General features: G+C 46.0%; 1 protein-coding gene across 1 annotated transcript in view; it reads right to left on the reverse strand.

Annotated features, from left to right (window-relative positions):
• The window catches only part of mdga1 (MAM domain containing glycosylphosphatidylinositol anchor 1), a gene marked incomplete at both ends in the record, with an annotated part of 122,936 nt that overhangs the window by 20,165 nt on the left and 87,771 nt on the right, over positions 1 to 15,000 (reverse strand). The window contains 6 exon segments of the mRNA XM_084453362.1: positions 562 to 723; positions 1,449 to 1,604; positions 2,592 to 2,615; positions 2,837 to 3,011; positions 8,097 to 8,260; positions 8,592 to 8,858. Coding sequence (XP_084309488.1) covers positions 562 to 723; positions 1,449 to 1,604; positions 2,592 to 2,615; positions 2,837 to 3,011; positions 8,097 to 8,260; positions 8,592 to 8,858 — 948 coding nt within the window.

Raw genomic sequence — 15,000 nt, forward strand, 5'->3', positions numbered from 1 at the left:
TCACGCGAACACACACACACCACCCTCTACCCTCACCTCACACACACACACACACACAGATACGTTGTGTCTGACATGATCTCCAAGGTGAGGGTTGAGCACAGGGGTCGGACATCTGACAGAAAGTAGAACAATGAATTATGAGCATAGTCGTAGTAGGGCCTATTTAGGGGAGGCAGGGAGTGTGTGTGTGTGCGCGCGTGTGTGTGAGAGAGAGAGAGATAGAGAGAGAAAGGCCGAGAAATGCTGTATCTCAGCTGAGGCAGCATCTGTGTCAGGGAGGGGGGGTGGACAGAGGGTCGGGGGGGTGGGGGGGGGGTGTGGGGTGGGGGGGTGTAGTGGATGGCAAAGCCGCCTGGCAGAGTGCACATGAACGCCAGCTGTGCCCGTCCTGATCTGGAAGAGAACCAGGCACATGAAGGGTAGTCATTCCTGACGTCCAACACACACACACGGGCACACACACACACACACAGGTGCAGACACGCAACCACACACCTACAGTACACACATACAAACACTCACACGCGCTGCGACCGCTGTTCAGAGATGATGACTCACCGATGTTCTTGCCCTTCATGTGGTAGTAGAAGGAGATGCAGTAGGGGGCCCTGCTGGAGCCCTTGGGGCCCCTGGCGGCCGTCACGTTGTACAGGGGGGACAGGAGCCGGGCGTTGTCCCCGGTGACCCGGGGGCGGGACGCCTCGATGTACATGTAGTAACCTGTAGGCACAGTCGCCGCGTCACCTCTAACGCCTGAAGAAGCCGAATCTCGTCTCGGATCGGGATGAATCATCGGCTTATTGAATTATTCATAGACAGCACGCTGCGTTCCGGTTGCCCCGGTGACTAGGGTTCTCCTAGTGATGACGTCAAAGAACATAATCAAAAGACGTCACTCGAACTGAGATTTCCGCCGCTTAACTCGGAGGGAGGGGGGGTACCCCGACTTGATCCGACCGCAGCTGCTGATGTCAAATCAAGATGATCAAAGAAGATCACCAATAAGTGAGAGCTGTAATAAGACTGTTAATTAGCTTCTGTCTCATTTGTGTATCATTAAATCAGTTGTACTGTCCAACTTCAGTGGACAATCTTGCTACGGTGTTCGAATGCGCAAAATAGCACATAGTACATTGTTATCAACTAGTATTGCTAACAATGGGTAAACTTGGCCAGAACTACAAAGATAAAGATGGAGTTTTCGCCTTTTGTTTCTGGAATGCAGTCAATTCAGTAGAGACGCCAATCCTAACTTCACATTCCTACTACTGTACCCCAGGCAACTGGAACGCAGTGTTAGTTGTGCCAGGCTGCTACCGGTTCTTTTTGGTTCTGTTTGGTTCTGGTTTGAGTGTTTGCAAGGATGTTGTGGTCGTTAAGATTCCTTTTTCATGTCCTGCATGGTGACTGTTTGGTAGCCATGGTGACCACAGGGTTCACGCTACCTTCCTTATTGCCGCTGCGGTCAGTGTCCGGCCCGGTGATGGTTCCGGACCGCTTGGGGTTCCGGGTCAGGTGGTTCTGCCTGGTCCAGTCGAAGACGTCACTGCGGTCTTGAGAGTAGCCGCAGATGCGCTCGTCCTCAAAGCCACACACAGAGTCTGGGAGATCGAGGCAGAGAGAGAGAGAGAGAGAGAAAGAGAGAGAGAGGGAGAGGGAGAGAGAAGAGAGAGAGAGAGAGAGAGAGAGAGAGAGAGAGAGAGAGAGAGAGAGAGAGAGGGAGATCGAGGCAGAGAGAGAGAGAGAGAGAGAGAGGGAGAGAGAGAGAGAAAGAGAGAGAGAGAGAGAGAGAGAGAGAGAGAGAGGGGGGGGGGTGGCAGAAAGAGGCTGAGTGGGAGTGAGATACAGAGCAGTACGTTGTCCTCTACTCATCTCATCCATTAAGCCAACCAACCCACTCCTGCTGAAGGTACGAGCTGACTTCCTACCACGCTGGAACACACAATTACCCACTCCACACGCCAACGCTAATGCCTCCCAACACACGCACACAAATGTTGCCTGTGTTGTAGGTGTTAGATTAGAATGTACAGCCACCCCTCTGCCAGCCAACACCAGCATTATGATGAAAAATATGACGAAAAATAATCAATTACAATTAAGATCATAATATATTACAGTTCAAATAATAATAAACCTATTACAATACAGTAATAATCTACAGTATTACAATCACGCGCTGCCCTGCATTGTACATTCTCTTCCTGGATTGGCTGGTGTTCTCCAATCATCTCTAATCTGCGTTATTTTAATTATGCTGCTTTGGCAACACTATCTGCTCGCCGGCCAGAACAACAAGTAGAGCTTATTTACGAGAGAGACGACGTGAGAAAGAGAGGGAGAGAGAAAGAGAGGGAGAGAGAAAGAGAGCAGAGCGGACAGGGGAAGAGAGAGAAAAAAAAGCATATGTGTGCGTGAGAGAGAGAGAGAGAGAGAGAGAGGGAGAGAGAGTGGAGACTGCGAAAGAGGAAGAGAGAGTGAGAGTGTGAGAGAGAGAGAGAGAGAGAAAGAGAGAGAGAGAGGAGATAAAGAGAGAGAGGGAGGGGGAGAGAGAGAGTGCGAGAGAGAGAAACAGAGCAGGCACTTACCTGAGGGTCGAGGGTATATGTAGGCTGGAAAGTAGAGAGGGTTTGATCATTCATCAGTATTACCATTCTGACTCTTTTACATAACAGCTGTGATACATAGGCATATGAATTACCATGGAGCACGACAGTTCAGAACAAAGAGCTCTCTGGTTTCTGACTACAGGCTGGAGAGTTCTTCAACAAGCTTTTATCACAGGGCCGCCATTTGGGGAGACGGGGGGCGGCAGTCGCCGGGAGAGACTCACGTTCCGAGTACTGGATGGTGCGACTGACGTAGTCCCCGGTGCTGTAGGTGGTGATGGGCGCCAGGCGGACCTCGTAGGACAGGGGGATGCGCAGGTCCATCAGGGTGTAGGACATCAGGACCCCCTTCACAGGCTCCTTCACCTCGATCTGCTTGGACATCAGGGTCTCCTTCATCTGGATGCGCACACACACACACAAACGCACAAACACTGTAGGAGCCAAATAGCCTTTTTGTTTATATTTAAAGAATTATAATTTTACTAATTTCCATATTTTTTGTTAAAGCTCTGATTTATTGATTTTGATTGACAGCTACATAGGCCACTGATCAGTTACTTGGCCACACACATACTGTAGTAACTGGGGTGTGATGCAAACTATCAAAGGGAAGTGGGAAAAGTTTGTGGAACAATAGAGTCCTGGCTTTAGTTGAGAGCAAACTGTTTTTTAACCATCTGCTCTTAGAATCATACATCTTACATACATCTATTATCTACTTTCTCTCTTTCTCTCTCTCTCTCTCTCTCTCTCTCTCTCACACACACACGCACACACACACACACACACACACACTCACTTGAACCTACACTTGACATTGTTTATTGTGCTGTAACATATTAGGTGGGAGGATATTTGAGCTTTGAGATATTTTAGTATATTATTTCCAAACGGTGAACATCCACAGGGGACCTGGATCTACGACAAAGATGTGTTAAAACAACTATTTTATTGCTGGAGCTGTGGCTTCATAATTTTACGTAACACACACACACACACACACACATGAACATACACTTGACATTGTTTATATGAGGTGGCCTACATTTAAGATCGTAGGATATTTGAGTTTTGAGATATTTTAATATATTATTTCCATAGGAGGATTCTGTTTTTATACTGAATTCTATAACAATTCCAGGACAGTTACAGTAGTGTGTGTGTGCCTGTGTGTGTGCGCGCATGCGTGTGTACGCGCGCGCGTGTGTGTGTGTGTTCTTGTTATACTGTAGATCGTCTCTGATCACTAGTTAATAACTACATTCCCATGGTTCGTACAGAGCTTGGAAAATCTCCTACTATGCACCATGGGCATTGAATAAACTTCAGGAAGAATTTAAATTAAAAATTAACCAATCTCATACCTCTGGGTGACTTTTAAAATCTCATACAAGATACTCTAACAGAGGAATGTAAGTGATTTTGAGCTGCTCTGCAACTCCAGACTAAATAGCTGTGTCTGTGTATTGTTTCATGTATTGTTGACGGTTGTATTGTCTGTAACTACTGTATTACAGTAGGTCTACTGCTACCCAGGCCAGGTCTCTCTTGCAAAAAGAGATTTTCATCTCAAAGAGACTTCCTGGATAAAAAAAAGGTTGAATGAATGACACTGTGTGTGTGTGTGTGTGTGTGTGTGTGTGTGTGTGTGTGTGTGTGTGTGTGTGTGTGTGCATGTGTGTGTGTGTGTGTGTGTGTGTGTGTGTGTGTGTGCATGTGCGTGTGTGTGTGTGTGTGTGTGTGTGTGGTGCTAATGATACAGAGCACTTTGATCAACTAATTGAGTGAGAGAGTGTAAGAGGGTATTTGTGTGCCTGTGTGTTTGTGTGTATATATGTGTGCGTGTGTGTCTGCATGTGAGTGTGTGCGTGTGTGTGTGTGTGCGCGCGCCTGTGATTGCCTGTACAGAGAGATGCTTGAATATTTATCTGTTTATCTGATTTAATATGTGAATTTTATTCAGTGTGCATATTTCTAATTTCTCATATATATGATAATGAATATGAGCTTATTTCATGAGGGTGTGTGTGTGTGTGTGTGTGTGGGAGGGGGTGGGTGGGTGGGTGTGTAGGAGTGTGCGTCGTGTTGTGTGTTTGTGATCATATCAGACACTTAACTGCTAGTGCATGTGCTGTGGGTTGCATGTTAACACACACACACACACACACACACACACACACACACAGTATACACATGTACGCACATACAAGTACTATACAGTATGTGTGGAACCAGCAAACAGCCACAGTGTTCTAACTGAATTAAAGAGCCTACTGTCCCTCAGATGTGCGTGTGTGGTGTGTGTGTGTGTGTGCGTGTGCATGCGTGTGTAAACCTTTTACATGCGTTCTAAGCAAGGTGTGAGAACGACTTATTGCTTTGACTATTCATGAGAGGCGCAGTACTGCAGGCATGACAGTGACATGGAGTCATGGAGGCCGACATGCGTGTGATGTAACGGCGTTAGAGGCAGACTGGTCTTATATTCCGTCCTCCATCTCCATGACTGTCACAATACCTCTATCTGTCAGTACCACTGTGACGATCCCCCACAGCAACACCCATGCATCATTTACTCTGTTACCACTACAGTCCCACTACACACACACACACACACACACACACACTCACACTCACAAACGCACGCATGCACGCACACCCAGACACACGCACACACACACACACACACACACACACACACACACACACACTCACAAACGCACGCATGCACGCACACCCAGACACACGCACACACACACACACACACACACACACACACACACACACACACACACACACACATACTGTATACACATACATGCTAGCATTCACACACTCACGCACACACACAAATAAATCTCTCTCGCTCTCTCTGCCTCTCTCTCTCTCTCTCTCTCTCTCTCTCTCTCTCTCTCTCTCTCTCTCTCTGCAGATCCAAGCAGTGTCTCATGAAGTCATTCTAGCAGAGGACCACTGATGCTAATTCTTGCGTCCCAGCAGACGCTTACTTAAGGTAGGATTTCAAAATGGAGGAGATGAACTATTCAACCACACAAAGGCATCCTACCTAATCCCCTCCCCCCCCCCATCTCTCTGCCTTGAACCCTGCCAGCCGTGCTTAATTCATCAAGACTGATGGGTTTCTATGAATAGCTGATGGCATTGTTAGATGGAAATAAGAACTCTACCCATGAAAAGGCAGTAACAAAGTGCATTCTTTCACCTGAACTGGTCCTCTGTGTTCAAAGATGTGATGAGATGTCCCTGTTTGTGCTTTTGGTTGATGTGAGATGCAAGCAAATGAGCTGTGGTCAAATGAGTCCGGCCCTCTGGCTGAAGTCCCATTGAGAAAAGCCTTTGTGTGCTCATGTGTGGTGTAAGCATCCTGCGAGGCTGTGAGAGACAGCCATGCTGAATCTATGGCTTAACAAGAGGACAGGAACCACATGTTATCAACTAGGAGAGGAGAGGAGAGGAGAGGAGAGGAGAGGAGAGGAGAGGAGAGGAGAGGAGAGGAGAGGAGAGGAGAGGAGAGGAGAGGAGAGGAGAGGAGAGGAGAGGAGAGGAGAGGAGAGGAGAGGAGAGAGGAGTAGAAAGGAAAGAAGAGAGGAGAGGAGGAGAGAGAGGAGAGGGGAGATGAGAGAAGAGGAGAGGAGAGGAGAAGGGAGATGAGAGGAGAGGGGAGGAGAGAGGAAAGGAGAGCAGAGGAGAGAGGAGACAGGAGGAGAGAGGAGACAGGAGAGGATGGCACACTACACTGATAGATCAGGCATTCAGCGCAAGCCTCCATCGACTGACTGTTTAATCCTAACATAGCTCTGCTATTCCCCAGGCTAATTCTATGGGAGTGCACGTTTATTTAGCTTACTGACTTCACTCAATCAACACTCAATATAGCACTCGCTCAGTGTGTGTGTGTGAATGTTTGTGTGCATATACTGTACGCTTGTGTGCATGTGTGTTTGTGTGTGTGCTTACATGGGTGTGTGTGCATGTGTCAATGTCAATGTCAATGTCAATTTATTTATATAGCACCATATACAAATCAATGTAGCACATAGTCCTTTATATAAAAAGATGGATAAAAACATAAATCATGTAAATACAGTGAGAACAGGTTTAAAAGAAACAATAAAGATAAGGTGAATAAAAATAAAAACTATATAAAAACAGAGAACACAAATTAATAACACTTTAAGATATTAACACAACTAACGCTACGTGGTTAGAGCAATATTAAAAAGGTATGTTTTAAGATCGCTAAAAAGGTACCATGGTCTCAGACATTCTCAGGGTGTTCTAAAGGCAGAAGAATTGACTGCTTCTTAGTCCTGGCTATAGGAACCATTAAAGGCACAGTGCCAGTGGACCTGATAACTGGATGGGGAGCGCATTACAAATGCAGTACCTATACCTATACCTACTCGATGTATATTTTAAAAGCATGTCTGACATGTATTAGGTGCTTGATTATGTATGGATTTATAGACTAATAAAATAATTTAATAAGAATCTATTCTAAAACTGACAGGTAACCAGTGCTGTGATTTTAAACTGATGTGATGTGAACCCTCCTTCTGGTCTTTGTAAGAACACGTGCTGCAGCATTTTATGTGTGTGTGCGTATGTGCGTGCGTTTGTGTGCGTGTGTGAGTGTACGTGTGTGTGCGAATATACTCTTTCCCCACGGAAGCATTGGAAGTACAGAAAACAGCCGTAGAGCATCAGTGGACATTTTAGAAAAATATTAATTGAATGAAACCGAGCTGGATGAAGCGAACGGCGGAAGCGGCATCCGTTGTTGGAACACTGACAGGAGAGCCGTGCCCGGAGCCCAGAGTGAAGGCCGGCCCTGCTCCTTTCAGCGCCGCGTGGAGGTATGTGGATCATCACTACTCTCTGTATAAAAGCATGCTGTTCGTGCTCTTAAAGACGCCATGAAATCAAAAATGCATTTGCTTCCATTTTGGATCACATCCTTGGTCATAGTGTGCACCTATTTAACAATATACGCCAACATTTAAAAATTCAGTTTCGTTGTAATCTTATCAATCTTATCATAATCAAATCCTATGATTTTTTCTTCCTGTAAAACAAAATCTCCAGAGTGCTTACGTTAGCAATGCAAGAGCAAGGTCAACCAATAACCTCACAACATCCACCTGTCAATCAACACTATTTGTCTATCGAATCTGTCTAAAGTTTTTATAACCCGCCCACTTGTCAACGTTCCAATCAAATTCCTGTCAATGTCGTGTCCCGCCCCTATAGCCTGTGTGAGTTGGAAATACAGTACAGTACTGTACATCAAACTAAAGAAGTTAGATGATCTCAAATGTCCGTTTCAGCTGGACTTCAATTGCTCCGGTACACTGTGGTGAGGATAGGAGAGAGGTACACACCCGAGACGGCGAGGCCCGTGTACCGATATCAAATGGCGGGTGGCTCGTCCTGGACGCGGAGGCCGCGACACTACAGCACGCGCGCGTACGATACCTTGCGGACGTTGACCCAGTAGCCGATGATGCGGTCGGTGGCGGCGGGCTCTCTCTGCGTCCACTGCAGGTTGTAGGAGTAGTTGCTTCCCTTCAGGATGCGGATGGGGTTCGGCGTGTCGAAGTAGAACTCCGCGTTGTAAGGCTGGGCTGCAGGGAACAGTGAGGGTTAGAGGGGTGGGTTGAATCGGGTTAAGTACGATTTCCGTGAGATTTTAAATATTGCGACATTGCTATGAAAAATCGAGAGGGATAAGTGATTGAACCCTTCTGTGAAAACTGTCTTTTATTAGACTTTGGCTCAGCTACAGCTATTATCATAATTATTAACAGCGTGTACTTGATTTAGTTCACACAGTATTAACGGAGCCAGCAGAAAGGTGCCAAAATGTAAATCTCTGAGCTAAATCAAATGCACATTGACAGATTTTCAAGTGTCTAATACAGCTCTCGACATCTGCTGTCAGAGGCTCACACTCACAAGAGACGTTGAAGACGCAGCTGGAGGTGCCCGCCCCGTTGCCGACCCGACACTCGTAGGTGCCGTTGTTGGAGGGGTCCAGTTTGAAGGTGAGCTGGGGGACCTCCTGGGGGTCCGGCTGGCTCGTGCGGTACGGCTCGTTGTTGCGGAGCCAGGTGATGGAGGAGACGCGGGCGGGGTTGGACTTCACCACCTGGCAGCGCAGCGTCACGTACTGCTGGTTGGGCGAGCGGACGTCCTGGTAGACCGGGTCCAGGACGGGGGGGTCTGGAGAGGGTCAGGGTCGGGGTTAGTTCAATAATGCACTTCTATAGAGTCAGGCTATGTGTCCACTGGTGAGCTGTACTTAGAGCTAAACAGCGCCAATCTTACAGACGCTCACAGCTGCTTAGAGCCCACTGGGAAAGCTAGTTGACTAGTCGCTCACGTTAGCACCGACTGTCGTTTTCTTTTTTGCAGGCTCCAGTTTAAACAGCTAAGTTAAGATACAGTATAGCTAATGTTAGCTAGTGCTAATGTTCACTGTCTCTGCAGTCTTGCAAAACTGTCTGTCCTCATCGTCAGAACAGCCTTTTTCAGCCTGTGCTTTAGCCCAATAAGTTGAACTTTTTTCAACTGTAAAAAAAAAAAGAAGCCTAAAGCCCATGGTGCTATAGCACTAAAAGACACTGTGACACTGAACACAGCTGTCATCTGTAGAGCGCTCTAGAGCTCATTAACAAGAAAACAGCGCCAGCTCTAAAATACAGCTGACTGGTGGACAAGCACCCTGAGGGTCAAGATTAGTTTAATAACGCACTTCTAGGGTTAAGGTACACCCCCACTACAGACCAGCTCCAGCCTAACACCTCCTATTACAGAGGAGTCGTGATTGAACTACTGCAACACCTCAAAAGTCTAACAAAGCTCTTAAACACAGGAGTCTGGCTATTTAACCCTGAGGTGATAAACATTTTACTGACTGTGTAATAAATTACAAACATATTTGGTTTGCACTGGAACTGGCAGCTCAGTAGCTACAGAGTATATGTTCACCTCAGGCTGTATGGCTAACTTCACTTATGGAGAAACTTAAAAGACTACAACCACACACTCTGCCTCTCTCTCTCTCTCTCTCTCTCTCTCTCTCTCACTAAGGATGGCATATCTGAAACAAACGGCTAACGGCATCCTCCACCACCTGACATCCAAAACCAGCGTGTCCAAGCCCGAGACGGATCAGCCACCGCAGGTGGGATGTATCGCTAGCTGGGCTAATCGTGTGTAATTAACCTGTCCTTAAGCTATCTGAGGCTAATGTCTGACGACCCTGCATTGGCCCCTGGGTCAACTCAGGCAGCGCCGCACCAAAATGACACTGCTGCAAATCACCCTCTAGCCAGCACAGCTAATCAGATGGAGATTAGCCGTGATGCTAATGTTAGTCAGACAAGCTAATAAGATGGAGATTAGCATTGGCTGCTAATGCTATGCTAATGACATAGCAGAATGTATTGCCCTAGACCATACAGCATGGCCCCTGTTATTGGTGTTAGATGTGTAATTATGGTCTGTGATATAGTATATCCATATTCAGACTGATGAGGAGATAATCAAGATTGCTGGTGTGATCGTACATTGGATATCACACTGAGAATTACATTAGGGTGATTCATTATCAGGGTGAAAAACATGTTCACAAGGAAAGGGGGAAATTGATCCAGGAATAGACACATTGCAATAAAGGAGCTATTAACTGTTTAATACATAAAACATTACAGAAAAGACTGCAAACTGGGCATTCAATGATCTGCTGGGGCTCCATACCCCCCTAGTGTATACCCATTAAGAACTCGTAAATCACAGTATACCTAGACTACCCCCCCCCCACGATGTCACAAGCTCACGTCGTTACTCACAAATCAATCTACGTCTGCATACTCTAGATAGAGACAATTTTGAGCCAGATCGGAAAGCGATCTCGCCAATCAATTGGTTCTGCGGAGTTCGAACAGCTACGCCGGGCGGGTGTATGTCAGCGAGGAGCGGTTGAAGTTAACGCATGATGAACCGTTTCAGATTTTTCTCAGATGGTTCATCCAATCACCTGCCAAGTAGTTTTGAAAGAGCCTGCCCTTTTCCGAACAGTTTCCAACGGAGAGTTCCCAGATGGTTATGCGAAGCAAACCATCTGCCGTGTCAGGTTACCCCTCCCCTCCCCTCCCCTCCCTCCCCTCCCCTCCCCCCCAAATACATGATTACCCCCTGCTGGCATGGCACAGGCTGAATGAAAGGAGAGAGGAAAGTAGGAGAGAAGGATCATGGGGATGGAGAGCTAGTTAGGGGTAGAGAAAGGCAGAGGGAGATGATGGGCAACCCCGCAAGAGTGATGTCAGAAGCCCCCCCAATGGAGATAAAGAGAGAGAGAGAGAGAGAGAGGGAGGGAGAGAAAGGGCGGGAAGGGGTAGAAAGGGAGAGGAGGAGATAGTGAGGGGGAGAAAGAGAATAAGCGACAGAGCAGCAGATGAAGAGAGGGGGTTGACGGAGAGACGATAGTAGATTCAGCTGCCGCCACTCAGCAATTCTTCATCTCATTCAGCTTTATCTGGAAGAGACGGCTGATCTATGACAGTGTGTAACCCTGACCCTGTCTATTCTCCGCAGGTCTACATATATATAATCTAGAATTTAAATACAATCCCAGTAATAATAGCTGCTGCGCAGCACTGGGTCGGGTCCGGGCGGAGTAAGAGGAATGAGGAGATAAATGACAAATATATGAGGGTCTAGGTGTACACATGTGCAGGCGTGTTCTCCTGTTAAGTGCTACAGTTGGATGGAACGAGGTTTGAGGTTGTGACATGGTCACAGCTCTTTTCTGTCCTGACCACACAGTGAACTGCCCACCGACATCAGGACTGCTCATATTTCGCCATAGGCTCAAAACTCACCTCTTCAAGAAGTACTACCAGGATTGTCCCTCTTAAGCACCTATTATTTTTTATTTTTTTACTTTTGCACTTTACCTAAGCACTAGATTATACTCGTAGTCACTTGTTTAGAAAGGAGATACTGTACACTTGTGAGTTCTGGTGAATAGTAGTACAACGTCCTATGTTAAATGCAATTATTGTACAGTAAGTCATTTTGGATAAGTGTCAGCTAAATGACTAATGTAATGTGAACATCCAAAGACAAAATACCATGCTGTTGCTAACAAGCCAAATAATAAATATTAGCTGTGTGCTGCTGAAAGTTGAAGATTGAGGGTAGTCGTCATATTATTGGTTGAAATTGGTTCAAACTACTGCAAGCACACATTTTGACTTTACATGAAAACATGATTGGATTTTGATAGTATACTGTGGCAACCCGGGGCCATGCCCGGGGCCCTCACAACCCAAAATGGCCGCCTGTGCCACAATATGGCCCCTAGCTGTGGGACTGCTGCAGCTCCCAGAGCCCCACAGGTTGTGGGTTAGAGAGCTTAATGACTACCTGGGCTGATTGTCCACACCTGCCTCAGCAATCAGCCATGTCCCCTCACCAAAAAGTGGAAAACCTAAGCCAGAAGAAGCCTGGGGAAGAGGGGTGAGGCAGAAAGCACGCTGCCTCATGTGTGGATTTTGTTTGAGATCTTTCATTTGTAACACCAAGTTTATTAAAGAGACAGCCTCTGGCTATTTTCTGCAATTTTGTCTGTGTGCCATTTTGGAATGTGTGGTCTTCCCTCTCTCCTGGGTTCCCACAATACCAAAATAACTGAGGAAGAGTGCAGGAGGTATAAGAGGAGGAAGATGAGGAGAATGACAAATACATGAGGGTGTGCTAATATACTGTACATGAGGGTGTGCTCATGTACAGTATTTGCCCAGACCATAATTTGAACCTTTAATTAAAAAGGCAGTTTTTTGGGGGGGTTTTTGTACAGCACAATGCCTGAGTATTAGAGATGCGCGGATGGAGTTTGAGCACCCGAATCCGCGTGCACTCATCAATCATCCAACCGCCACCCACCTGACGTCATTATCTTCTAAAATGTAGAGACCCGCACCCGCACCCAACCCGCCAAACATGAGGTTATTGTATTTACATTTAAATTATGTCCAGCCATTCGTGCTCATTCACTTTTCATATACAGTAGCAGCATTTTCTTGACTTAAACAATTTAATGATTATAGGCTCGTTTTCGCAGGATCTCGGTTGACGAAGTGGTATTTGACGGTATTTGAGTGAGCTGCTGGCAGGTCTCGCGCTTTCTTGCAGTTGTTATAATATAATATATATAATTATAGTAGTTATTAAATACGAATATAAGTGACAAATCCACCCGCAATCCACCCTAAATTAATCCCAATGTTGATTTTTATTGGCCCACCCACCCGCGGATGCAGATCCGCAATATTCGCATCTCTACTGAGTACCATAAGCATTTTTATTCGGCATCCCCCTGGGCTTGAACTCTTGTTGAGCTACCTGCCATGTGAGAATCCATAGATGGTTTCACACCGACTAAAACATCACAATCACAAGGGTTGCATGTACTGTAAATGTCACAGGTGCATGTAACATGGAGGTTTCAGCAGTTTCCACAAAATGTTTGTTAAAATAAAGGCACCACGAGTGGCAAAAAACTAAACCAAAGTCTAAACAATAAAACCAAGGTATACACTCAACAAGTGGAGACCAAAAGACTTACAAGCTTACATACTTATAAGTTGGCACCAGGGACAACGCACAGCTAAAGCAAATAATGAACAGGCAAAGAACAAAAGGGGAGCTACATGTAGGCTATACTGTACAGTATATACACAGACTAACTAGACGGGTGGAAACCAATCAATCAATCCGTGGCACAGGTGTCCTCTCAGAGTCAATTTAGCCAGTTGTAGTCCTAGGGTCCGCTATTGAGGGAGGGTTGCCAACAACAACTTTTGGTGTTTTTTTTTTTGCTGATTGGTGGAGACATTGCTGTTGCACTATAGGATTGTGGGTAGTGTATTTATTCCTGTATGAACAGCAGTAGTTTGAGGGGACAGACTTCAAAATACTGTAAAAAATATTTCAATATTTATATATTAAATAAAATATAAATACTTTTTTCATGAACATTGTAGATTTATTGAGCGAGTATTTGCAGTAGCTGCATACAGTACTGTTTACAATAAAACATTTTGATGCGCTGTGGGCTCAATTTTTGAGTCTGAAGATGTAGTGTAGCAATTAGGGTGTCAATTGACCAAAAAATGTGGGAGGAGTAGGGTTGCCAGCTCAAAGCATTATGGGCGTTTCTGCTCACATGGGCCTACAGGCTGGTGGTGGTTGCAAAGCAATGCAAAGTGATAGCATGTATGGCTGATTTGTTATGACAGTTTTCAACTTTAGAGTGTTGCTGTAGCGCCACCATCAGGACTATTGGTCCCCTATGGCAGTTGAGGATTTCTGGCACAGGACTGGATCTATGTGCATATTTTGGTGATTTTTCATGCATGGGAAGTCAGATTTCCTAGGAAGAAGAAGAAGAAGTAGAAGAAGAAGAAGTAGAAGAGTGAGGAGAAGAAGAAGAAGAAGAAGAAAACGAAGAAGAAGAAGAAGAAGAAGAAGAAGAAGAAGAAGAAGAAGAAGAAGAAGAAGAAGAATATTGGCAAATACAAGAGGGTTCCGGCGGCTGAGGCTGCCCGGCCCCTAAAAAGATCTCATCTGTTTTACTGTGCAGAATGCTAAACGCAAACGTGTACTTTATACGCAGGAGAAATCCATTTCCACTTAACCTATGAGGAGGCTGGGAGGAGGGGGGTAGACAGATTAAAATGATGGACTAAAATGGATGACAGAGAAAAAGTGGAGCCAGAGAGAGAGAAAGAGAGAGATACTGAAGTTGACTGAGGAGACATGGAGCAAGGAAGAGAGTGCAAACGAGACAGAGAAGGTGAGGGGAAAGGGGGACAGAGAGAGAGAGAGGGGAGAGGAAGAGAATGGGGAGTGAGAAAGAGAAAGAGAGAAAAGGAGAGAAAGAGAGAGAAAGACAGGGAGAGAGAGGGAGAGAGAGAGAGGGGGGGGCAGCTTTTCCCATAGTGACGTATTGGCTGATTGATGATGATGAGAATTACAACGAAGAACAGCGACATTGGAGAAACAGGGTGGGGGGGGGGGAGAAAGAGAAGAGAGAGGGAGGAGAGGAGAGAGGGCTGGAGGGGAAAAGAGAGACAGGAAGCGAGGGAGGGGGGGGGGGGGCTGGCGGTTTCACTTAATTATACAGCCTCCATAAAAAATGATAGTATCTTTCCCTTGTATCGATCAACAGCACTAAACGGAGGACAGAAAAACAAACCCGATAAAATAAACAAGTAAACACAAAGTGGAAGAGGGAGGGGCTTGGCTCTCTTCCTCTCTCTCTCTCCCTCTCTCTCTCTGGAGAGCAGAGTGGGGT

This window comes from Borostomias antarcticus (genome assembly GCF_949987555.1).
Source record: "Borostomias antarcticus genome assembly, chromosome: 19".
Classification (NCBI taxonomy): domain Eukaryota; kingdom Metazoa; phylum Chordata; class Actinopteri; order Stomiiformes; family Stomiidae; genus Borostomias; species Borostomias antarcticus.